Source organism: Arctopsyche grandis, chromosome 1 (assembly GCF_051622035.1).
Source record: "Arctopsyche grandis isolate Sample6627 chromosome 1, ASM5162203v2, whole genome shotgun sequence".
Lineage (NCBI taxonomy): Eukaryota > Metazoa > Arthropoda > Insecta > Trichoptera > Hydropsychidae > Arctopsyche > Arctopsyche grandis.
In genome coordinates, this window is record NC_135355.1 from 30288781 (window position 1) to 30315917 (window position 27137).

Below are 27137 nucleotides of genomic sequence, written 5' to 3' on the forward strand. Positions count from 1 at the left end.
CATAATTCATATTTAGAGGTAGGATAGCCAAGGTTCCGTTCATTGTTCCATTGTTGTAAATCCTTTGTAAAAAAGGTTCGGCAAACCTTTAACAATGCATTTCCAACATTTGAACAATACGCGGCACCTTCTGGGTCCGGGCTTTATAATCATATTCATACGTAATACGTAAAAAAAGTAAACATTATTGACAGTTGCCACTTTTTGTATCTATGTATTCTAATGCTAAACCAGAATTTAAAACAGATTTTTTTCGAATGATCGTTTGATATTTTTTAATGGTCACTTTATTAATTTAGTGACCATTAATTTTTTTTTATTTATCATGTTTTTCTACTTTTGCTTTTTTATTTTTATTTTATGTACATAGTTTACCTATTTTATTTTGTGTTTTTCTTCTCTTTTCAAATGTAGGCCATTGTGGCGCATTAGGTTCTTCTTGTAAAGCCACAATGGTCCAAAACTATAAATAAATAAATAAATAATGCCAAAATATTCTATTCGATGCACAATACGAGATTGTTTAATGCACCGAAAATAATTCAAATTTTTAATGCACAAAAACTTTTTTTAACATACAAAGAATTTTTTCAATGTACAGTTAAATCGTTCCCATTTTAAATTTTTTTTTTAAATAAATTATATTTTTCACACTACATATATCTTTTTTTCAATCAAGTCTACCTTTCAGTCGCTAAAAACTGGTCATTGAAACTTTTTAAGGAAAGTGTTATTCCCGTGGTAACGGATCAAGGAAGAGTGCTGAAATTATAAACATCGAAGAATCGAGGGTACAGAATTAATACACGAAATACATCCCCGATGTTTGGAGATTTGGAGTTAAAAGTTAGATCCGGCCATTGGTTTGTAACCTCTGCATGCGCACGTAGCCGGCAGTCAGCCGCGCCGTAAACACTCGTGCATGGTCGTGCGACAAAGACCCTGCCTTTCGACGGACAACTCCTCGAAAACCCTCATCCACAGGATTACGCCGACAGCTGAGCGCAAGGTCAGTCTTCTGTCATTACCCTAATCATCGATCCAAACACGGTAACCGGATAACGGTAACGGTTGACCGCAACAGCCTCTCGCAGGGCTGACAACGCAACCGAAAATCAAACGCACACTGCCAAATTACCCAAACATTTTGACACCTGTCAAATTTGTGTATTTTTTTAATTGAATATTTTGCAGTTTATATATGAAACCAAATACCCATTTGCGTATTTGGTTTCATTTTCAATTTTCTAATTACACGTCGGTGGCTCTTATTGTTTTTGTTTTTTTGTAATAAATTCATATGTAGGCCCAAAGTGTCATAGCTACCCTTTGGATTGTTGAATGTGGCAAATGTTTAAAATATAATTTGATGTACAGTGCGAGTAGGGCTGTAATTTTGTTATTAAATTGAAATTGAATTCATTCACCGAATCAGTTCTAAATTTTATTTCAATTAAAATTTGATCGTATTTAATTTTTAATACGCGAAATTTTTGTAGGGTATTTTTAATTTGGCACTGCATATACATGCATAGTATGAGAATTCGTTTTTTTTAATTTATTTATGTTTTACTATATGTATGTATGTATGTTATTAATAATATATAAAGTTTTGTGATCATACGAAAATTCTACATCGCGATTTTGACTGATTTGAACTCGGAATCGATCACTGATCAATTGATCATACTTTCATGGATTTTGGAGATGATTCGAATACCGACAATCCTATCATACTAAAACATACCTATATGTAGGTAGTATCAGTTACTGAAAAGTTGACTGGAAATGGTACCTCCCCTTATAGGTCTCTTGTTTTTTTTGTTAAAATCCAAATATTATATAATTTTGTGTTTATGTTTTTCTAGTAAAATGTAACGTACATTGATAGTACATCTAGTAAAGTGTATTATACATCAATCGTAACGTATAAATAGGGGAGAGTATACAGTACTTTGGTTTATAATATTGTAGTTGGCCATTAGCAATTACAATTATCAAAAATATATAATACTTTATATATGTACATATGTATGTATGTATGTAAATAATGAGCCGTTATATTTGATTATGGCATAAATTCACTTTTGAAATTAAATAGGTATGATGTTTTGTGTTTAACTATATTTAAAAATACTGATGCCCTGTAATACGTTTATTCTGCTTTTCCAAGATTCTAGATATATCGAATTAATAAAAATAATAAGTGATTGCAATTTGTGAATTAATTCAAACAGAAAGTGTTTTTGGATATGAAAATTGGACTTCCGCCACTTTCAAATATAACGGCCCATATGTAGGTACATACAATGCATATACAAGACCAATAAATGTGATGTTTCCTTTATTCTCTTTCCATAGCCATGAAGTTCATCTTTATAAAATAAAATATGTAAAAATTTTCAAATTTTGGCAAATTTTTGATTGCCTCTTCCTTTTTTACCAAACCAGTCAAATTTAATAGTTGCTTCTTGGTTACGCTTTTACTGGAATTCCAGAGGAGATACATTAAGAAAATAAAAATGGATATAGGAGGTATAATTCATTAGGATATGAAGAATGACGTATTTTGCCAATTTTGAAATTTTGAATCATTATTAAGTATTTGACGTATTTTCCTAATTTTGAATTGCTTCAGATTTCTTTTGTATATATTTACGTGATCTACTGATTTAGCCTACAAAGTTCAAAAACAATTGATAAACTTTTTATTTTTAAATTATGGCATGTCGTATAATTTCCACATTTTTCCTAATGGACGGTCAATTATAGACGTTAATGCTCAACGAATCAGCTGTCTGATTGAAGAAAAAGAGAAGACACGGTCGAGATTTCTCATGTGATTTACCCTATGATTGATACATATTGATAAGTTGTCAACGCTCTGCGAGATTGATAGACATTTGATTCGTTTATGTTTGGCGCCGCGTGGGCGTGATGATTTCGATGAAGACGAGGAAGACGATGATGATGATGATAATGATGGTGGTGATGATGCCACGTTATTTATCCTCGAAGAGTGACTCGTCACTTTTCTGATGTACCGTTTGAGAAGGTCGAATGCACGTGGCATATCAAATTTATTATACATACATAGACATACATATGTATAATAGATTTTTGTGTTTCTTACATATACTTTTCTACCACGAATCGGAACTAAATTTTGCAAAATTAATTCCTTATTTCCAAAAAAAGTACCGTTGTATATTTTCAATGTACGAAAAAATTCTAAAACGTATTATGTGGGCAGAGCCACGCATTTTATAACTAGCATCGATTAATTTAAGACTATAGAAGAAAGATAAGATCATAGAACAAAAACAAAACATAACATAGCTAGATTTGTAAGTCAAGGGACTCGATTGTATACATATGTATGTATGTAGCTAATGTCGGCGTTTGTGTTTTATCCAATATTTTTTGTATACATATATTCAAAACAATTTTAGCTATAGTAAATCATGAGTTCTCTTAGTTGTTATGATAATTTTATGTAAAACTGGTACTTGCTGTAAATCTTAAATTATTTTCTTCCAATATTACAGTTTTTGTTCGGTTTTTTTTCCATTCTAAAAAAATCGTAAGATAGCTGAAAGAATTTTTATCTTTTTATAATATCAAAAATTTCTATAAAATACGTACCTTCATAAAAGTTACATACATATACGACACTTGAAGAAGGATATCCAGACTTCTGAGCACATGTGTTGAAATGGAAAACGTTATTAGCATTTGATGCGCATATTGTTCACACGTGGCCTCAGTGTGTGCTAATATAATGCAACATTCACTTTCTAGACAAACGGTTACTATGGCATGTGGCTATGGGGGAAAAATTGAACTAATTCTTTAGTACATCGTGAGATTTTGATGTCTATATGTATGTAGGTCCATATGTTACTAATATCTACATATATGTATGCTAATATCTCGTATGTGTGTATTTTTACTTTATTTTTTTGTTGTTGCCTTTTTCGGGTATCAAAATTATTACATAGTTATTATAGAAGTATTTAGATATAATATAATAGTGTGTAACAATAAAAAATATGAGCTAGAATAGTTTAAAGTGGATGTGAATTTATTAATGTCAGAATTTCACTTTCGATCATCCTCCTAGTTCATTTTATAAGAGTCGGGTGCTTATCTCTTGCTATGAGGCAAAATCAGATTTGTAGTAAGGATCAAACATCGAAAATTAGTAAGAACATACTCTAAAGTGCGGCACGGGACGCACTCGTGGTTTCCAGCTGTGATGGGCGTATCTTCATTTAAATTTGTGCGGTCTTATTACTTCGGCACGTTTCTCCTACAATTATTTAAATATAGGAATCACCGTTATCGGCCACTGTCAAACTTGTTAATACTAATATAAAACATCACTGAAAACACTCCAGGGGGTGAGTTTTGCCAAGGATTGCGCGATACAGATTTGTCGGACCGTGGTTTTCTCACTGCTCTGCTGCACACAGCCAATGCATTTTCACTGCCCCTGTGCCAGGGCAATGTCCTGGGCCAGTTCTTCTGTGAAATCCCACACATCCTCAAGCTCTCCTGCTCCCACTCCAAACTCAGGGAGCTTGGGGCTTCTATTTTCACTACCTCCTTAGCATTTGGTTGTTTTGTGTTCATTGTTTTCTCCTATGTGCAGATCTTCAGGGTCGTGCTGAGGATCCCCTCTGAGCAGGGACGGCATAAAGCCTTTTCCACCTGCCTCCCTCACCTGGCCGTTGTCTCCCTGTTCCTCAGCACTGCAGCATTTGCCCACCTGAAGCCCGCCTCCATCTCTTCCCCATCCCTGGATCTGGCACTGTCAGTTCTGTACTCGGTGATGCCTCCAGCCCTGAACCCCCTCATCTACAGCCTGAGGAACCAGGAGCTCAAGGCTGCAGTGTGGAGACTGGTCACTGGACAATTTCAGAAACAATAAACTGCTGGCCAGTTTCTGCAAATAATTTTAATAAAAGTAATCTTTGTGCACGAGTATAATAGCGTAGAATCAAGAAAAAATGGTCTACCGACTGATCGTTTGTCACACATCAAGCCTTTGCGTACATACATAATTACGTGAACTCGAGCATTGGCTAATAACGAAAACGATAAAAGAACAATTTATCTGGACCACCTATGTATTTGTGTCCACCGCTATTATGGACAACTAACTACTCACATAGTTGGGAAATTATGTATGCCATAATAATTTCTAGTAGTTGATCTTTTGTTCCCAATATAATTTTGGATAGACGAAATCTTAAAATCGTGCGGGAAGTCAAGCACCTGGTACACCTGCTGATTGAGAATCTCTCCGATGACCGTGACATCGAAAGGCAATTATTTATGTCTTGTTGTAGTAGCCTCTACTGGTGAACTATGGACGAAATGCGAGCAGGCGACAACTTAGAGGCATAAACACACTGAGTGGTATGGGACGTCACATCCTTGGGCTCACCGTTGTGACCGTTTCACAGTGGGGGTTGCCCAAACCGAATTCGGATGAAGTTGCACGTGCAGAGGGCGTATGTTTGGGAGCTGTGTACGCACGTGTATGCATATCCATATGCAACCGAGATCAGACAAGCTTCTCCTACATTTCTTCAAAAATGGGATTCACCGCTATCGATCATTGTCAAGCAAGGAAAAAATATCACCGAAAACACTCCAGGGGGTGATTTTTGTAACTGTGTACCGTGTGTATGGGCTAGGGGTGCTGCATTTTTTTCGCATGTTTAAAAGTATCTAAAAAAAACACGTACCGCGTACCACTCAGTTTGTTTTCGCCCTAAAGGTACAATACAACAACTGTTACTGGGTTATCTTCGGGCTACTGAGGGGATGCAGCGCGTCGCAGATGTTTGTAGAAGGGCACGTGCCTTACTTTGAGGATAGCGGCCTCCCTACGTCGCTGTGTACATATTTGTATCGTAAAATCACATTACTGCCACGTTTTCTCATTTCCGCTCTTCTCTGATGTTCGGTGGATGGAGCTCCTTCACTTTCTTATTATTATTTATTATTTAACATTATTATATCAATATATATTATTATTATATATTATATTTATTTATTTTATCATTTATTTATCTATACATATATTATTTAAATGGACGATGGAGATTGCACTATTCTCCTTATCATTTAGAATTAAAAGCTATTATTATTATTTTATATTGAAAATTTCATAACTTGTGTGGTAAACCGGTAAGTGACTATTAGTAATCGGTCTAATTTAGTAGCGTGATAAGGACTAACGATGTGTAGCATTCTACGACTAGTTATGCACAATCAAAAGATTTCATTACGAGCATAATATTGTATAATACGACGATGAGTAGCGTAATGGGTATAGTAGCTACATTGCATACGGGTACAGATATAATATGTACCCGAATTTTATTCCTGATTTTTTTTTTGTTTGTCTGAAGAGCAACGCAACGAGTCTGGTAATTGTACAAGTTTTTAAATGGCCGTCCGATACTTAAAATTCCATTACTGGCTGGCGCAGGTATCCGACAACTTTGGGTTATTTACTCCAGGCTATATCTATCGTGAGCGGCCATTTTAACTTCTGTGATCTCCGTATACGTGGTATTCTGGTATTTTTCTACTACTTCCGATCGAATGCATCGAATTCGTCCAATTACCTGGGTCACGTAGACCCGTCTTCTTCGTCTTGGCTTCGTTTCTCTGAAAATAGATACATATGGACTGGAAATGTTTTAACGGTTGTCTATGTGTCTAGTATCAGATTTAGCTTTGATGTTACCTTTATTTTTTCGTCTGACTTGATTTATGCATCTCTGTCTACGATTTATTTGGATTTTTTGTGCGCTTTTATCGTTGCATCTTTAGATCTCTCTTTTTAACTTTGTGATAATTTTTGTATAGAAAAGTCACGTTGTTTGGTTGTAAAACGTCCTATGTGTGTCAAAATATTTAGACACGAGATGTCAAGGATTTTCTTCTATCACGAGACGGGTCTTGTTTTATGACACTTGGTTGCCAGATTTTTGGGCATCCCTGTTTTAAAATTTGTATCATTAAGTTTGTCGACATGCATAATTTATGATACGCAAAGGAGTGTTGTTTATTGAAGACACTCGTTTCATTATTTGGACTTTCGATTAGTCCAATTGATCTGTTTTGTTTTTGTCTGCTTCTCTTGATGAGACTATGGCGTAGGGTCACGTGTTTTGATTTCGAAGCAGTGCTATTCAACAACAATGATCTATAAATAATGTTTTTTTTTTTGCTTGCAGAACAAGAAGACGTGCCCTGCGAAAAAAGCAATCAAAATCGCATTACCATCCAGATTCTTTGCATGTCGCTAAGTTGACGGAAGCAAATGGTGGTCTGCGCCTAGAAGAGAATCAGATCATCATCAGCTAGGAAGACCAGGCAGAACACAAGACAATAATCGAAAGTGTGCCATCTCAATAAAACTCTCACGCATGAGAATAATTTCGAGAAGAATAGTTTCCGTCCAAGAGGAGTATTGCAATTAAAAGTCGAAGTACTCGATTTCTATCTGTCCAAGTACTCGATTAAATTGAGCATATCGATGCAACAGTTATTTTAGTATTAGAAACGAATCGAAACCAGTCGAATCAAGATGTATAAGTTACTTGGAGGACTCCAGGCTTACTTCAAAGTTCAGGACATCCACATAGACAATGTCTTGTTCAGACTGCACAACGTGTTCACTACAGTGCTTTTGCTAGCTTGTTCCCTGATCATCACGGCTACACAATATGTTGGTAGACCGATTCAGTGTATCGTCAGTGGATTGCCGTCTCATGTCATCAACACTTTCTGCTGGATCACGTCCACCTTTACGATGCCGGACGCATTCAACAGACAGGTAATATTTTTTGTTATTGTTCTGTTTTGCAATTTTTATTGTGTGCGGCATTGGATCAATTTTGTCAGGTTATTGAGCGCTGCTTGCCAGCTTCACTTATCCAATTGTCTCTCTCTCAAGCAATCGCGCAATCTTCATTTGTCTCACTTGATATATTGAGGTCCTTCGCTTGCTCCCATTGTCATGAGCTCGTTGTGTTTGTGTGAATGTGTACATGAGGTGCGAGGACTTTGATCCAGGGGCTTTTAATACGATTCAAGGTGTGTTTGGTGTTCACAGAAAATATTTTTTTAATATCAATTTTTCGAGAAATTAGGGGGTTCAACGTTCATGTGTTATTGTAGTTTTTTTTAAATACTTTTCATTATTATAATCTGCTGTTTGTTTTTTTTTTTAAACATTTTTTTAATGTAATAGTAGGTTTGAAAACGACAGTGAAAATTTTATAATATCGAAGAGCCTCAATGAGAAAGTGATTAAATTTCCTGTGTGAGATGCTTTTGTTTATGTACATATGTCATATATCTACTTATATAGGTATGTATTATACTAAGCAGATAGGAAATGTAATTTTTATGATAAATCTAAAGTTGAAGCAAAAGAAACAAGCGAACAATATATTTAAAAAGTTATCCAAAAATATTGTAAAATTGTTAACATTTAACGATTTTAGCGTTCGTAGATTTTGAGTCTGTATTCTTTCGTCCATATTCTTTGGAACAACTAAAAAACAGTGTTTAAAAAAAAATTAAATATTTTCTACATTTTTTTTTAAATTTAGTGACCCAAAAACTGACGCAAGTAAGATTTGACACAGAAAATCAAATTGCGTAAAATGGCGAATCGATGCACTTTCAATAATGTTTTTTCGTCAAAACAAACTTTCAAACAGCAAACTTTCGCAATAGTCACAATTTCAATGCATTCTAAATTTCGGATCGGGCTTTTTACCCCCAGAAAAGATAAAGAGAAACGACCGTGGAATTTTGTGGAATTCATAGAACTGTTTCTCCAGACATATCAAATTCTCCGCTAAAAGTACACGGTTTTGCTTTTGACGAAACTTTTGTACGTTATCGATATGACCACAACCTTTGGGTACCAATAGACTTCTGATAAACGGTCACGTACGTCCAGCAAACAATGACTTCGAGATCTAGCTAGAATTTTTAAGTAGATACTACTCTCATTATCATTCTTGCTAGACGTTGACCGGCACGTGCAACCGCCGAGACCACCATAAGCGGATAATGCGATTCTAACGCACGGTTCCGTAAAAACAATCGACTCATCTCTCTGAGGTGTCACTTAATTCTTATAATTTAGTCATATCGATTTGCTGGTAAATGTCACCTTAATACCGAGAAATGTAATGACAGTCATACATATATCATTTCAAATTGATAACTTTAAAATGCCAGACTCGCTCTTTTAATTAGTATGATAGTGAAACATATTGACACTCCTTATTTACTAAGAGTAAAGTGACATGCAAGTTTAATGCTGGGTGACGGGTTTGAAGTGACTAAAGTTGTAGCCATGTATGCATTATGTACTGATCTAATTTAACGAGATGCAAATGTTGACTAACTGTGGGTCAATGAATAACACTGTTCGACAAATGACGACTTTTTTTTTGATTCAGAGACGAGATATGACTTTTCTTATAGATCTATGCCCAGTGGACACGAATCTGGTAATAAAAAATGTCGATTGGCTCGAGATTCGTAGATATAGTATGTGTTTTTTAAATTCCGCGATTTTTCTATATTTTGGTGTTGTTCGGTCGATGTATCAAAATTTGTCAATTTTCTGTTCAAAATGAATATTGGAATCTATAGTCGGGTATTTTATCTTTTATTTGTAGTACTTCTCAGCTTTCAAATCTCTGTAAGTAGTCGTCCAGTTCAAATCCAAAGTCAAAAGTACGTATTTTCACTTGGGATTTTTTCCCACTGTTAGTACAATTTTATATTGAGATTTTTCTGTTGAAACATGTTTATTGGGATAATGTTCTAGCCAAATTATTTTTTGTTTTCGTTTAAAAGGGTTAATTGGAAGTGTGCTGAATTTTAAATCGGTAAAATTACGAGTTAACATCTCGTACTATTATTTACTCGTATTTACACGAATCTGAATTGAATTAATAGGGATAATATATTCAATTGTCTTTATATGAAAATTAAATAAAATTCCACTTAGAAAAATCATATTTAGACTATTCTTGTGGATTAATAACAAAAATTCGTTTATTTTATCGAGGTAAGCCAGTTATCAATAGAATTTTTGAAGAATAGTCGAAGAAACTTTCGACGAAAAGGACAAATTTGTCAGTATATATGTACTTCAAAATTTGTCGTGCAAAGGGGTTTTCTGACGGGCATGAATTACACGAATTAGATTTTTTTGTCGTTCACCATTTGTCGAGCAAATAACCAATTATGATGTGCAAAGTATATTTTCTTCACCAATTGTTGGGCTAGGTCAGGTTAGGTCGTCAGGTATACAGCTAAAGATTTTCTGATGTCAGTGAAAATCAAATTGGAAGTGGTAAAAAAAATGTGTGTAGTCATCATTTTGAATGTTTTCACAAAGAAAATCGGTTATGCTTAAGATCACAATAATTGGGCCGTTACGCTAATGTCCGATGTGCCTGTGATATCAAGTTCAAGTACATCTTGTTTTATTCTGTACTGAGTTAAGTCACGTCGAATCTCAATGATCAAGTGCGTTAAACTTTGTCGTTCTTGACACGACCTTGCTGTCTCGTAGTGGTCTGGACTAGCCTAGAGAACCACACACACACACCTGACCGATAAATTGATTGTGCGTCGAAAGATTAGCATATTTTATTTCATACAATGAATGAGTCAAACTAGACATGCTCCACGTGCTCCCTAGCAATTCTGAACTAACTTTTTTTTGCTGTTTTCAGTACGTGCCTGGCAAACACGTGGCACATCCTGGCGTGGCCAACGATTTCGACGACGAAGACGCCAAGAAGTACTACACATACTACCAATGGGTCTGCTTTGTTCTCTTCTTCCAGGTAATTGTTTTATTTTAACTTGTTTTCATTGTGTCCGTATATAAATCTGAATATTGCAAATGTACATATAAGGTCAGCAGTGTAGTGCCTTGAAATCATGTTACAATAACAATATTCTGGATGCGATTGCTTCCATTAAATCAACGATGATGCGTATTTTGATTTTTAAATGCTTTTTATTATTACGAAATTATGTTCACAATACATCTTATATCTATTTTAATACTTACTGATCTACTGATCATTTTCTATTTTATAATTTTAATTTAATTTTGTTAGTAATCATAGAATTATATTATTCTAATGTCAATGTACAGCATAATAGCTCATAAACCTATTTACAATTCTTATAAGTGCTCGTAATATGAGCGCTCGATATAATTTTATTTTATTTTGAGATAATAAAGAACTGTGGCGATTAAATATTGGGTATATTGAGGATATACCCCTCATCGCCTTGCATTTCGCTCCCTCAATGTGAGGTGCCCATCTCATTATTTTATCGAACGTTACTCCTAAATATTTAATTACTGACTGCCATTTCAGACTTTCTCCAGAGGGGATTTTCAGATCTGAACTTTGATTATGCTTTCTAATACTAAAGAATACGACGTCTGTTTTGGTTTGATTAATTTGAATTTTCCACTTAGTGAAGTGTTCCGTCATTGTTTTAATTTTTTGCTACTTGTGAAACAAGCGGTATCATCTGCATGGAGATGCGTATAACTCCTACCTAGGGGTTCCAAAAAGCCGCCCGAAAGAAAAAGCCGGTTTTCGGTATTTTTGCAAATAAAAAGCCGGTTGACCGGCTTTTTTTTTTTTAAGTTTTTTTTAAAGTTTTAAATTTTATATCGAAAAAAAAATTGTAAATATATATTTTATTATGCAAAATAATAATTGCTTATAAATTAAAATGAGTTATAAACATTATGAACTTTCATAAGATCATTATTACATTGTTATTATTACAAATATCACGGCCGTAAAATGGCAGATCCTAAATACGCACAAATTATTAAATGATTTAAAGAGCTACTACTATCAAGAAGAAGAACGCGCAAAAACTAAAAATTATGAAAAACCCAATTTGGCGAAATTCTGAAAAGCCTTTTATAGGTTATTGAAACTTCTTTCAATAATATTTATTGGTTTATGACCTGGTCTTCGTTCATTACTATCTCAAAGCCACCGCTAAGTACCGTACCTTTTTTGTTGTTCAAAGAAATATACGCCTACTCCCTGAGAATGTTTGGATCCAATACACATTTTTTTTGATCTTTCATAGAAATTAAAATTTATAATACATAGTTAGTTGAGGAAAAAAACATCAATTAAAGGAATCCTTAAAAAGCCGGTTGATCGAGCCGAAAAAGCCGGTTTTCGGTTTTTTGAAAATGGTCAAAAAGCTGGTTTTTCAGTTTCGGTTTAAGCCGGCTTGGAAGCCCTAACTCCTACCTAAAGGGCGGGTAGGAAGCGTTAATTGTTTGCTGTGTACTTATTGATGGAACTAAGGGATGAAAATTGAATCAGTCCGATGAGTAAAAGAAAATGAGGAAAAGCCATCTAAATTTATATATTTATTTGAAGGAAAAACTATTTTGATTCCCACTATTGAAATATTATATTTTTAGATTAAAACAAAAAAAAATTAGAAAAAGTTGGTTTCAAATTCGATCATAACCGAATTTGAAACCAACTTTTTCTTCGTGCTAAATTTTGTGATGTTGGATTTTTAGAATTGACTCTTCGAGATAAAAAGTTCGCTTTACCAACTTGTAAATTCTTGACATGACAACAACGTCCGGTATTTATATCAGTATTAATGCTATACTGATTTCCAATTCAGTACGAGTGCTTTGACACTTGTGAAACATTTTGACACGCTTGAAGTTTCGATGCGAAGGTGCCAAAGAAGTTTTTATGAGCACTTTTTGAACACGAAACGACACTAGAAAGTCATGCTGCAATTTATCGGGCTTCGTGGTCTGCACTACCATGTTCTGAGAGAACAAAGAGCCGTGTGTCATTGCTCCTTGTCCTTTCGCGGTATTGCCGATTGTGCTAGTTCTCGGATTTTTATTTTAAACAGTGTGTCCCGCTTTTATCTTTGGGTACAGAAAAGACTCGCAGCATTCCTGTTGTCCCTGGGTCTACCGGCTTAACTGCCTCCCATGTCAAGTTGGAATTTATGCTATGGGATAAAAAAAAGTTGGGAAAAATACTTTAATCAAGTTTTGTGATAAAAAAGTGTGGAATTAAATTAGACGCTAATTGTGACGTCATTCGAGATATATTTATATAAAAAGGGTCAATGTCAGAATTTTCATTTCTGAGTAATGAGGTGAAACATTTTAATGAAAGTGTGAGGTTCGAATGTATTCAGATATGTGTCAGAATTCTGATTGTACTCATTCAATACTGGCCAATTCTAATAACTAGCACAAACGAGGAACTAGTGTTTTTAACTTTGTATTGAGTTTACATTTTTGTGCTTGCGATTTGCATCGAATCGTGTGGTCACCGACTGCATCATCCTCATCTCCACAAGTACGGGCTCCGAACCGGTTCAGAGAGATGAGTCTGGATCGGGTCCTGGAGAGGGCCCACATCAGCATGAGGTCGATGGCCCTCTGTGGCCGAGGCAAGGGCACCTGACTGATGCAATAGTTGTGAAACTTTATCCATTTGACAAAAACATACATGCCTGATCTCTTTTTTTCCTTTTACAATATACGAAGTGTCGATATTTGAGTAGTCAGTATGTTACCCACTGTTTTATTGAGCAATTTCAACCTCAAGATTTTGATTGATATGTATCGATCTTTAATCACGTGTATTGAAATGAAAAGCATAAAAAATAGAGATTTATTATTAATTTTTGACCTTAAGACCCTAAAAAAATTTATATCAAACAAAAATAACGAATTTTAAAATAAATTAAACAATTGAATTAATAATTCAAAATTTTCGTAGATTACGGAAGCATAGATCAATAGTTAGCATGTAATGCTTTAAATTGTGTGGTGACGGGTTCTATCCTGTACGGTGCTGGTCAGACCTCGGATATGTGACTTTGATAAGGGCGATCGTTTCTTATTAGAGCTTGTCAATTATCTGATTTCATTGAAACGGTTCCAAAAAATTGGTAATCCCATCCCTTTCGCAAAAATTCGAAGTACTCAGCGTCTCGATTTCGCTGAGTACTTCGAATTTTTCGATTTTTTCCATAGGTGTCTCTGTAGTCAGTCGTTTAACCATATATGTCTCTGTGGCTTTAAATCGTTTAACCATAGATCTCGTGTTCAATAAATGGGTTTATACCTGTTTCAGTAATTAATAAATAATCTGAATAGCGCAGCAAACTCGTCGCGTTGGAGTAATCTGTTAGACGAGTGCGCATGACTGATTGAATAAATATTAAATAAATAAATGTGTGATTATTGATGCAAATTAAGTTTTAAGGTCTATTCATACTAGCACAGCAAGTATACTTTGGTACATTATATATGGACACATTCATACTTCATTCGCACAGGCACTTTCCCGCATAAAGAATACTTTCCCTACTTGCTGATTAGGTGCAGTTGCCGGTACGTGCTTTGCTAGTATGAATGGACCTTTAAGGGTGGTCCGACAAAGCCGCGCACAACAATGCCGCGCTGACATTGCCGCACCGAAAAACCTGTGCATAAACAATGTCAAATAGAACTTCAAAATTAAATAAAATGAAGTACGACCGAGGTTGTTGGTAAATATTTAAAATAATTGAAATATCTTATTGTATTAATATTTTCAGGTTTAGAGCAATCAATTTGTTTTAATTGTATTAAATCCTATTTATTTCTGTGAAATTCTATTTAATTTATCTAATTATTTTATAATTTTATTAAAAGTGTGTGAAATGAAAAGGGTTAACTTCATAGTTGCAGTTGTAGTCTCAAAGAAACTGATGATTATGGAAGAAAATCGCTGATCTTTTTATACCAATTAAAGTAAACATTTCCGATAGTTTTGTTAATAATAATTTGATTTATATTATGAATTACGTTATTTGTTTTAGATAAAGATTACTGTGCATATGCACAAAATATTAAAAAAAACGAGCATATGTACAAACATACATATAAATATATGTTTGTTGAAAGTAATTGTATGTAGATTTTAGTCTGTTATTATGTTATTTATGTTATTTGATTTATATTACAAACGAAGAATCGCAAATTACTACATAAAACTAACAAAATAAATTACTATTTGACAATATGAAAGTATTGTATTATTTTTTGCATTATTAATTATGTATTTACATATGCATCACATATAAATAATTAATAAGGCACTAAATAAGACAATCCTGAAAATCGAATCGGGAACTGTTAGTATGTTTATTATTTAGTCTATTTTTTTTCGATAGACCATTACATTGGAACAATATCGACTAATTTGACACTGTCTAGTTCACCGCATCGTTCTACATTCTGTCAGAGAACTATTGATACTCGAAGGCCTTGTGCTCAATTCCGTTTAAATTGCAAACGATTTAACGTTTTTTTTTTAGTTTAACGCTTCGCCATTAATTCATATTGAGAATTATTGCATATTCGTGTTGCGCAATGGCGATTATAGATTGTGCAATAATTTACATATGTGTGTAACGGTTCATGGTATGCACCATTTTTGAGAACTCAGGACAACGAGATTCCTTATTAAATTTGTCGGCCGTTTAATCAATTATTTTGGTTTTAGCTGTTCAATTCGTTTTCGTGACTAATAGGATAGTTATGAGATACAGTTAATAATAAACGGAATATTTCATCATCATAATAACGTCTGAGCTTTCGCATAGGTTTTACTAGGAAGAGTAAACTTGTAATAAAATCATAGACGTGTAACAAACCTTGATTCCGGGTTGACTTCACACGAGTGTACTCAATTATATATATATATATATATATATATATATATATATATATATATATATATATATATATATATATATATATATATATTTTTTTTTTTTTTCTTTCTACATTATTACTATTTACTACTACATTACTTCTATTCTTTCTACACCCCTGAGCGTATCAAGCTGAAAATTTATATTTGTATTCTTTATGTACTAACTTAGAGCTGTAACCTAGAAGGTTTTGGTCAGAATTTGTAAACCGTAGTACCAGTAGTGTTTTTTTTAAACAATATTTCATTATTTTATTTTGACCTTTTAAATTATTTTAATATTTTTGATATTTATTGTGTATAATATTTATAGTGATTTTAAGTAATAAAAAAATTTCGAACATAATCTGCAAACCGGAAGTAGAAATTTTGTCTTGTGTAAATTTCCCTACATTTGCGCTCAATTTGTATCGAAAATGCTCTCGCAACCGGTATGTGTGAACGTGTATGTATGTTTAATTATCGAATTTTCTTTTGTGACCTTATATTCCTCAAATACATTTATAAAGTCATGGGTTGGTTACATCCGATTTTTTTTTTTGTTATTTCCAACTAGTTTCTATTTTATTCAGATGACTTTCACTCTATGTTCAGATTTAGAATATCAAGACTATTTTTTTATACTGTTCACTGCAGAGTATGACAGCTTTGGAAGTTTTAAAAAAGAACACAGAAAGTCGGCTGGAAAGTTTACTCACTCTCCTGACTTAGTGCCCTATGACTAACCATTTGTTACGATCTCTTCCGAATGCTATTTTTGAAAGCTTAGTGTATTTTTAATGGATACTGGAAACATGCATCACTTAACTTTCTCTGTATCCCTTTCTAGAAATTTGATTTAGATCGTTTTATTTTTCAGGCCATAATGTGCTACACGCCGAAGTTCCTATGGGACGCCTTCGAAGGCGGTCTGATGAGAACCATAGTGATGGGATTGAACGCGACACTGTGCGAGGAGAAAGAGAAGACTGCCAAGAAGGAGATTCTGCTCGACTACCTATTACAACATAAAAAGGTGAGTTCGAAATGAAGATCCATGTCAAAGTAACGGGAAATCCTGATTTGAACTGAGATGACTTGTTTTATGACTCGGTTTAGATTTGTTGGCTCGATTGATCTTCCGGGACAAGAGGCACAGGCCAATGTCCGTGGTGCTCGGTGGACCGCGAAGACATTTCGCACAACCGTTTTGTGAAATCGTGACGAAATTCCACTTAAAAATGGTCACACCATGCTGTCCTGTAGTTATTTGCCGTAGTTGATCGAACTTTTGCAAATTGCACGTCCTTGTGTCGGCTAGATTTGACTTTGAACTATTTTTGGTTTGTAGCATGAGAAGTTTAGGTATTGTGTTTCATGTGAAATCGTGTGAAAACTATTAATCAGATGTACAAAAGATTTCTTTTTTTTAAGTCGGAACGACCAAAAGATAACAATGGCGTTTTGCTAATGAAATGAAATTGATCTGTTGGAACTACATACATATGAACATGTAGGATTTGGTTTCGAGCGTGCATAGTGCAGAGCGTGTATAGGCTGAGTGTTTGGGAACTATTCATATAAGGCACTTGCTTTATGGCAGGCCTGACGGATAGACGCCAAAAAAGGCTGTTTGATCTAATCCACGTGTATAATTGAGAATCCCTGATCCTACATACAAATGTACATATGTTACGGTAAAAGCGTCAAGTCTCGCAGATGTATACAAATGTTACAGTTGAAATGTATCTTCCAGTTGTAATATATTTTGACTAGTTTGAGTGTATTCCGTCTAACCCATGTTAGTTGATTCATATTGCGGATTACACTCCAACTGGTAAAAATATAGTACAACTGAAAATACAGTTCAATTATAAGTTGGTAACAGTTTAGATGGAGAGGTTTGGTATTCGTGAAAACGTCACACGACTTGTAAATTGTGTTGGCAAGACACATTTTTTTTTGTTTTGAGTCAATGTGTTTATTCGTAATATCTAGAAAATATTAAAGCATTAATTAATTCTAATGCATTCATAAAAACATCAGAGTTGTCAAAATTCAACTGTAATATTACAACTGGCGTACATTATCGAAAGTGTATTTGTGCTAGCAGACTTATGAGCTAAAACGCTAGTTGAAATATATTAAAATTAAAAATGCACCTTGACTGTAACATACATTGTCTAATAAATGCATACACTAGCCTTGATTTTTAGGTAAAGCTTACAACGCTAGATTTCACAGATACTCTCACTACACAAGGTATACCTTGGCTAGCAATTTCATGCACTTGCCGCGGTGCATCAGTAAATTTTCTGATCAAAGTTTGACAGATAAGCTGGATTCGACGTTACTTTTCAATTAATTTTATGCTCCAGAATGGAACCGACTATTCAAATAACCAATTTATTGTTGGATTGATACGAAATAAACAATAATTAACAATAATCAATCTACTGTATAAGTTTTACAACTATATCCGTGCTATTTACGATTTTAGGTTAGGGTAAAGTTAAAAGTTATGTCTCCCATGTACACTGTTAATACATAATTTTGACGATGTATACATATACATACATACTAGACAATGTACACATCAGCGAGCTTTACACTCTTACTTGTTACACATTCATATATTGACCGTCTATTTATTTTTATTCAAGTAGGTTTAAATGAGTAACATGTATGTAAAAAAATACTATGTAATATTATGAACATACTCATGTATGTAAAAAAAATGTGTACTACAGTTGGTACATGTTAAGTTTTTTATATAAAAATATAAGATTTATGGTCATGGAACAGTTAAGTAAGCGTAATATTGCTAAAATATTAATTTTAACTGAATTTTGGCTTCTTTTATAAATTTTTTTTGTCAATTTGGTGTTTCTTCACAATCTGATCGTGTTTGTCCACATTCAGACTGCATTTAAATATCTATTTCTACTTCTGTTCTCCATCTCTCCACTAGAAAGACAACGGAGACTCTCTTCTTCTAGAGTTCTAGACACTTCATTAAAGCAAATCCTTAAAATATTTAGCGAGAAGTGAAGAGGCATATTTGAATGGAGTAGGCCACTTAATTCAACGGGCAAAATTCTGAATTTGGTATTTTTTATTCCGACTAGTGTTTGCGGCTGACGCAACCCATACGTAATTGCATACGTCACGCTCAGGAAGTCAATGACTCGCTTCGCTTGCCGTGTCCAATTGCAATACAAATCAACCAGTAGTAGTAGCGTCACGAAAATATTGAAAATAAAAAAAATATAGCCTAAAAAGCGTTTGCAGTTTGAAGGTTGGAAGATGACGCTCGCAACCACATCAGACGACTGCATTCAATTGTCCAAACGAGCGGTTTCCGTCGAACAATTAAAACAGTAAACTGGACAACCGATCATCACTCTTGTCGATGATGTGCTTAAATCGAATTACTCGGAATTACTATTAACATGATAGCCACAAACTCGGTTGCCGTGACGAGACAGAATGTTAAATGACAGAAAACGCAAATATCGGAAGGCAAAGATCGTAAATGGAAAGATCTTAAGTCGAAAGATAAAAAAAAAATGGTGCATGGTAAACGGTACATACTCACTTAATTTGCGCGAGCAGGATACAACAGGAACAAGAGGAACATGCTTTTCCTCCCGTATTCTGCGCGCGCACATTAATACGGGAGGAAAAGCCTGTTCCTCTTGTTCCTGTTGTATCCTGCTCGCGCAAATTAAGTGAGTATGTACCGTTTACCATGCACCATTTTTTTTTTGATCTTTCGATTTTCGATTTTTGCCTTCCGATATTTGCGTTTTCTGTCATTTAACATTCTGTCTCGTCACGTAGACCCCCACAAACTATGGGGTCACAGAATGATGTAATAAATAGTATAAGCTCAAAATTGGTGATTAAGAAGGGTGTACACTCGAGACCTTAATTTTGTTACCGTTCCTTTCTTCGATATATATATTGAGTGTATGTATATATTGAGTGAATGCGACAATATATATCAATATATATATTGAGTGAATGCGACAGTTGCGCTTCGACCAGATAAAACGTATTTTAAATCGACAAAATCGAGGTTTCGTATTCTCCTATTTTCTCCTCCGAAACTGGACCAATTTTAAAAAAAATATCATCGTCGGTATGAGAAAGATATTTTCTATGCAACTGTGCGCGTTTTTTTTTAAATCGACCGTTAAATAAGCACGCTGGACTCTTTTCGTGGGTGTAAAAAAGAGGCTATTTTATTGATGTTTGGCGGCTCCTAGCTCCTATAAAAAATAACTAATCAAAAAAATAAAACGATAGATGCAACCCAATGGCGGATATCCATAGCATATTAAAAAATAATTTCTCTAGTGCCATAATTGAGGAAGGGAGAAGTCTAATACGTTTGTATGGACAAGGCGCTGTTGTCCAGCCCTCTTAACAATTCGTCGCTAATTTGGAACACATAGGCAACCACAGTATTTTGACTCGTCTTTTAGCGATAGTGTATTCTTTTATAATAGAACCGGTCGTTTGAACACTTTGCTGCGGTTTTTCTTTGCTTTTTGAAAGCAATGGAAAGAAAGATATTTCAAAAATAAAATGCTAGACAGAAAGAATAGTTTAGTTACAACATATGCTGCCAAATAAATAAATGGTTGAACTTGATAAATTTGGGAAAAAGTAAAGGATTGATGCTGGATCAATGATTAAATTAAAAAAATCTGCTTGAAAAAAAGAAGTAAAAAACACTCAAGTTCAACTTAATCTTCTTCCTAACCACTAAACATGTACTAATTTATTTTTTTTCCGCAAAAAGTTAAGGAAAACCACTTCACCACAATATGTGCTTCCCCATGTATACACATATGTAGACTATACATCGAACATAAATGTTATATTTATCTAAAAATGGAGAAGCAATGCTTGAAGCCGGGTACGCCATTTTAAAACAAGAATCCACTGTTTCGTTTCGGTTTTTGCAGTTACTTTTTCATGTCCTGCACGTCCGCAAAAGGTGAATAACCCAAGACACTCTATCCTGTTTCACCAGCTCTTCTCCCTTGTGAGATTTTTAAGTCGAAAGTTTTTGAATCTTATCCATGACCCACTCTGTCGAGGACAATATACAAAGCGCATAGAAAGGTTCGACGATAAAGGTCAACCTCTGTGGTCTAATACGTGACAGGTCGCACTGAATTAACTAACTGGGCTAGTTTTGATATCCTGATTGTCTGATCAGTGACACTCGATGATTTTATTGTGTTTTTATTATGTGCATATGTGGTACTGGAATACATAATTTTTACTTTATTTTCTTCTATGACATGCTTAGTTCAAACTTTGCATCTTCAATTTTGTTTGGGAAAATTATTTAGGAAAGAATTCCGTCATTCTTTTCATCTGGGATAGATAGAAAATCTGTGCAATCCAACAATGAATTTCAGGCTAGTTCTGTTTTATTCGATATAAAATCGATTCTAATTGAAAATTACTGATTTGTATATGCATATGCCTGTATAGACATATGTACATATATAACTAAAATATCATATTAAAATTAAGTCATTCATGTCAGTTATTCTGTAATTCAAGTCGTACCGATTAATTTGACGACTTTTCAGTATGTTATGCATTTTTAGTATGATTATACTCATATTATTGAATTCGAAAGTATTTTTCATAAGAGCCGTTGTGTTTCTTTGAAGTGACTTCAAACGTACATAATCAAATTATAGTGCTTAAACTTCATACCAAGTCACTCAGTAGAAAATTATGTGAAAGTTGAGATTTTGTTCCTATTGCAAATTTATATCAACAGCGTGAACAATGTCTCTCCAAAGCGTAGGTTAGGTTAGCTGTCTATTTTCAACAGCTTCAGTAATTTTTCCAAACCATGAAACTTTCATTCTTACCAAATTGTACTTAATTAAAAATTCCCTAAGACAATAAATTCTAAAAAGTAATTGGTGTTTTTAAAATAAATACTGATATGTAATAGCCATAATTCATGAGTGTAAAGAATGATATATTTAAGATACACATGAATTTGTACGAAAGGTATAACAGCAAGAACAATGTCTCTTAAATTAATTTGATTTTTTTTTAACAATTACATACATATTACAATTGCTTCTTTTGTTTACCTTTTTTGAATTCCCTTCGCATTGTACATTCAAATTTTAATTTAGAATCTATTCAAAGCAAGGTCATACAATTTGTATTGAAGAATGATAACCCTCTTTTTATTTTGGCGCCTATTTATGCGGTGATAGTACAAAATTTGAATATTTAATTGAAGCCTTGGAAGCCAGCCAGTAAGACCTCGGCCATTTAATTGGCCATTTTCAACCAACAATTGTTATTCGGATGCGGAAACCATACACTGTTTAAATTATATTATAATTTCCGCTGTTTCACACGCTCCTGTTTTCACTTTCAGAGCCACAAAATGTACGCGTTCCGATACTGGGCGTGCGAGCTGCTCTGCCTAATCAACATCATTCTTCAACTGTGGATGATGGACTCGTTTTTCAACGGAGAATTCTTGTCGTATGGTCTGCGCGTTATGAACTTGGCTGACGAACCTCAAGAGAACAGAGTGGATCCCATGATATACATCTTTCCAAGGATCACAAAATGCGTCTTCCATAAGTATGGTGCCTCCGGATCAATACAGAAGCACGACAGTTTGTGCATACTTCCTCTGAATATAGTCAACGAGAAGACGTACATCTTCATTTGGTTTTGGTATATAATCTTGGCCATTCTGTTGAGTCTCCTTGTCATATATAGATTGGTTATTATCTTCGTGCCTGAAGTTAGGCCGAGATTGTTACGTGCCAGGAACAAGATGCTGTCTCGAGAGATGGCTAAATCCCTCGCTAAAAAATGCGACGTTGGAGATTGGTGGCTATTGTATATGCTCGGTAGAAATATGGATCCATTTATTTATACTGAAGTCGTGTCTGAGCTGACGAAGAGGATGGACAGTGATAATCCGCCAATACGGAGTCCGAAGTTGGATGCGCCGGATGGAAAGCAATCCGCATGATGCAGATCGACGAAGCCAAGGCTGATCCTATTAAATGAAGCTTTGTCTTCATATTCATTAAGTACTCTACAATCGTTAATTTTCTATTTGGGATAGTCCTATATATCGCTTAAGTGTAATGGTTAATATTGTTATATTAGCCGTGTATGGTATCGGTCATAGAAATTGTTCAGTTGTAATTCATACTTATTTTTTGTATTTTACAATATGTGGCAAATTTTATATATTTTTATGATATTTGGATAATATTGCTTCTATTAAACAACATTAACATTATTAAATATTTATGTAAATTATTTTAAATGAAAATCTGAAAGAGTAGTGTATAATTTGAATCAAACATTAAATTTCAGGATTGTATTGAAATTCTTGGCTATTTTGCCAAATGTTTCAATGTGTATGACATCATTTAATAAATTGGTATATGTATGTACTAAATTTTGCTTTTTTATCAATAAGAAGTTAGAACTAACAAATGTCATGCTAACAATAGCAACTCTATTTGTATGACAAAATATATCAATTCAACCTTTAATTTTGTAAAGTCATCAATTTTAGTCTCAACACAATTTACATAAATGTGGGAAATGATTTAAATTTAATAAAATCTATAATTTGCCATGTTTAAAAATTGAAAATTATGAGTAAGTGGTAAAAGTTAAATGATCGATACTGTATATCTACTCATATATGTAAAATGCAATATCCACTTACACGTGGAATGGAGAAGATGGAGTTTTTTTGAGTTTATATTGTAGAATTGTGAGACTGAAATGATCAGAGATTAATCGGCTTATCGTTTTTATTCTAGAAACTTCAAGAGAGATCTTATTATCATGTATTTTTTTTATTTATATAAAATTAGATAAATTGATTTTGCATTTTTTATTATTTATGTATGTATGTATTTATTATTTACTTTGAAATTTTAAGTTGAGATTCTCTGATCATCGCTGTAGATATACGTTTTTTTTTATTTCTTTGACCAAATTGTAATTTCTTTAATGTTAAAACGAAAATGTTTTAACTTTAGTAATTACTTTACAAATTAGCACATTCCTTATATTTTTTTCAGTGTTCATTGTTTTGTTTTGTGTATTGTTCGAGGTCACAGGAGATTGATAATTAGCAATGCCATTTTGCTGGATAAGTGTTTTATTGGTGTAACTTCTGCTTTCGAGTTGTCGACTAGTAATACTTAAGTTAGATTGAGTTTATTCAATGTTTTGCATATACTTACACACTTATCACTTTGTTTAATAGGAGAAAAATAACACTTTCTGGATTTGAAGTATTAAAGAATATATGCAAACAAATATTTATATAGTCTGACCGTTGTTTTGTGGAAAATACTTGCTAAAAATGCATTTATGTTGAAACGCTTTCTCGACTATTTTATTATAGACTGCTCTGTCAAATTGGTGTATAATTTTACGCAACAATTCCACATCAACGGTTTATATTGTATATTTTTTATTTGCAGCCATAACTTTAAATGTAATCAATATACATAATGTACGGGATGATCACTATAATATATATTGGTCAATTTATATCTATGTACATATATGTTTGTAGCTTTTATAGTTATTGGGAAATCTCAAAAGGAAGGACAATAGACAAACTTTATATAATATTATAATAGATACTACCATGCTGTAGCATTTCTTATTCAGAATGATGTGGTGTCTTCGCCTTTGCAGTAAGGTTATGTTTGTTTGAGATATTTTGTGTAAGTGTGTAACTATGGAAAACTGTTTCGTATTTAATCATAATTACAACAGTGCCTTTTATTGTGTAGTTGTGTATATGAATTTACATATATGTGTAGTTGTCGTCAAAAACTGTGACCTAGATTTTTGTAATGTAAAAAATTGAAAAGAAAAACGCATTCTTCCCTTATTAACGTACGCACACGTGCTTTTTATTACATAAATAAATGTGTGGCCATAAGAAGTGAATCTAATTAGTAGTTATTGTTATATATCAGCATAAGACTTAATAAAAATAAAAAGGGTAACGTTTACATATCTGTTACAGAGAAATCTTGCACAATTTATAGATTATGTGAATATAATAATGATTATGTATGATTTTGTTTCAATTGAATGCGATAAGCTCAAAAATATGTATTAGTTAAATTTTAGTTAGATGTATTGACAATACGTACGCTGCCAATTATTAATTTATGTTTCGGTAAGTAAGTTTTTATCGATTGAAATGTCACTTTAGATCATTTTTTATTGTCGCTTTAGGTGTGGTATCAAATCCTTTTGTCAAATCATTCAAAGACGTATTATAATATGAAAAAATTCAATCATTGATACTAATGTAAGTACTTATTTGTGATTATACGAATATGAAAAAAAGGCCTTTTTCCAATATATGATCTTAACTTATCTTGACTGACATATTTTTATTGTAATGAGATTTTGATAGGCCTTTGAGCGACTACTTTAGAATGTGTCCGACAAATCAACGTAAAATTTATAATGAAAAAAAAATGAATTTTAAACTTATTTTATTACTAATTGACTGAAGTGTATAAACGTGTTCATTTTGTCGACTAAATGTTCTTGTTGAAAAATATTCGCACAACTTTAAAAACGTGTGTATCGATAATTATTAAACAGTTGTGACTTTTAAATAATGATTAAAATAAAATTTTTGATTATACATTATTCTATTTCGGTACCTGTAAGTTACATTCGGTAGAGTTAGTGTTTTTGACTTTTTATACACTTTTTTTATTGAATAATATTATATTATACCTTGCTATGGATTTAATATCCTGAAAAAATTGCCATTGACTATAAAAAACGCACATTGATGTTGTACTAGCGATTTGTGTTGCTAAATATACATACATTTTGAGGTATGAATGAATGATTTTTTTTCTCAATTTTATTTTATTTTTAGTATGTCGAAAATACGTCATTTCGCTCAAATTTTAAAATCTAAATATTTATAAGAGTGTTGGGTAATGGAATGTTTATTTTAAAAATACATACTATGTAGCTTTCGATTTTGATACTAATAGAATTAAGCATATATTTTGCAACGTTTGTATTTATAATAAAACAACTGCAGATTCTGACTAAATTTTTCTGCAGTGTCTTGATTTGACAATAAAAAAAAATTAATCTTCGAATAGATTGTATTTCATGGGACTGAATACATATTATATAAAATATGCCTCAATAGCAACAATAGTAGCAACTCAACACTCAATATATTATATATTTATTTTCAATATTTACATTGTCCGAGTTTAATGTCAATACTCTGTAAGTTTATAGATTTTAGTTTTTGATAATTAATATTGATATTATTATTTAATTTATATTGTGATTTTGAGTCAATTTTAATATACTTATGTATGTATATTATATTATACAGGTAGAAAAATAACTTTGAGGCTATCCCACTGACTCTGCTAAAATTATTTCAAATTATTATTTTATGCATGTTAATTACATTATTTCATATACGATATTGTATGAATTTTGATAGATGAATTTATTTTATAGTTTTAATGCATTTAATTGTTGAATCAAAGCGACAGTGTACGATGATGATATTAAAAAAAAAATCCAAATTTAATGTTGTCATTCCATTTTTATATACATATTGTATAATATAATACGTTTTTGGAAAAGTGAAATGTGTTTTCTTAAAAAAATATAAACCCTGTACCCAACGAGGGCGACAACATTATAGAATGTGATTGTGTTTCTCTAATTGGATTATTACTATTGCAGCATAAGCAAGAAGGTAAAGTATAATGCTTTGAAATTATATCCTACACAGCTTTCAGGGTTTTGACATATCATATGTCGTTAATATTTACATTTTTATATCCCAATGAAAGCATTGGCCATATTGTTCACAGTTTAAATTTGTTAAATGATGCATTTCATATTGCAAAGACTAGTATGAGTGAAAGCATACATGCATTTATTTTTCATATAATATGTTTCGAATATTGTAAAACAATATTTTTTGGTTATTAGCCGTTTATTAGTCGGCTTCACAGCATGATATTTTATATTCAAAAAATGAGGCGTTCAAGAAAGTGCAGAAGAATACCGATGAATTTGAAAATATTTTCAAGTGTTTGTAGCGAACCTTCTAAGCATTTTTTTTTTATATACATATGTTACAGTCATACTAGCAGTATACATACTTTTAATGGCTTTTTACGAAATTAATTTATTTTTTCACTTTCGTTTATTATAGACAAGATT

At 33.1% G+C, this 27137-nt stretch overlaps 1 protein-coding gene across 2 annotated transcripts; it reads left to right on the forward strand.

The window, feature by feature from the left end:
* Positions 1 to 914: 914 nt before the first annotated feature.
* Positions 915 to 26538, forward strand: ogre (optic ganglion reduced). Of its 2 annotated transcripts, XM_077436703.1 has the most exons (5): positions 915 to 1104; positions 7260 to 7861; positions 10797 to 10910; positions 16726 to 16881; positions 22279 to 26538. In XM_077436703.1, the coding sequence occupies exons 2-5, from the start codon at positions 7613 to 7615 to the stop codon at positions 22888 to 22890; spliced, it is 1131 nt and encodes a 376-aa protein (XP_077292829.1). In that variant the 5' UTR covers positions 915 to 1104; positions 7260 to 7612; the 3' UTR covers positions 22891 to 26538. The 2 variants fall into 2 exon arrangements, with proteins under 2 accessions (XP_077292829.1, XP_077292896.1); XM_077436770.1 differs by lacking the exon at positions 915 to 1104 and having other exon boundaries at positions 7613 to 7873.
* Positions 26539 to 27137: the final 599 nt, after the last annotated feature.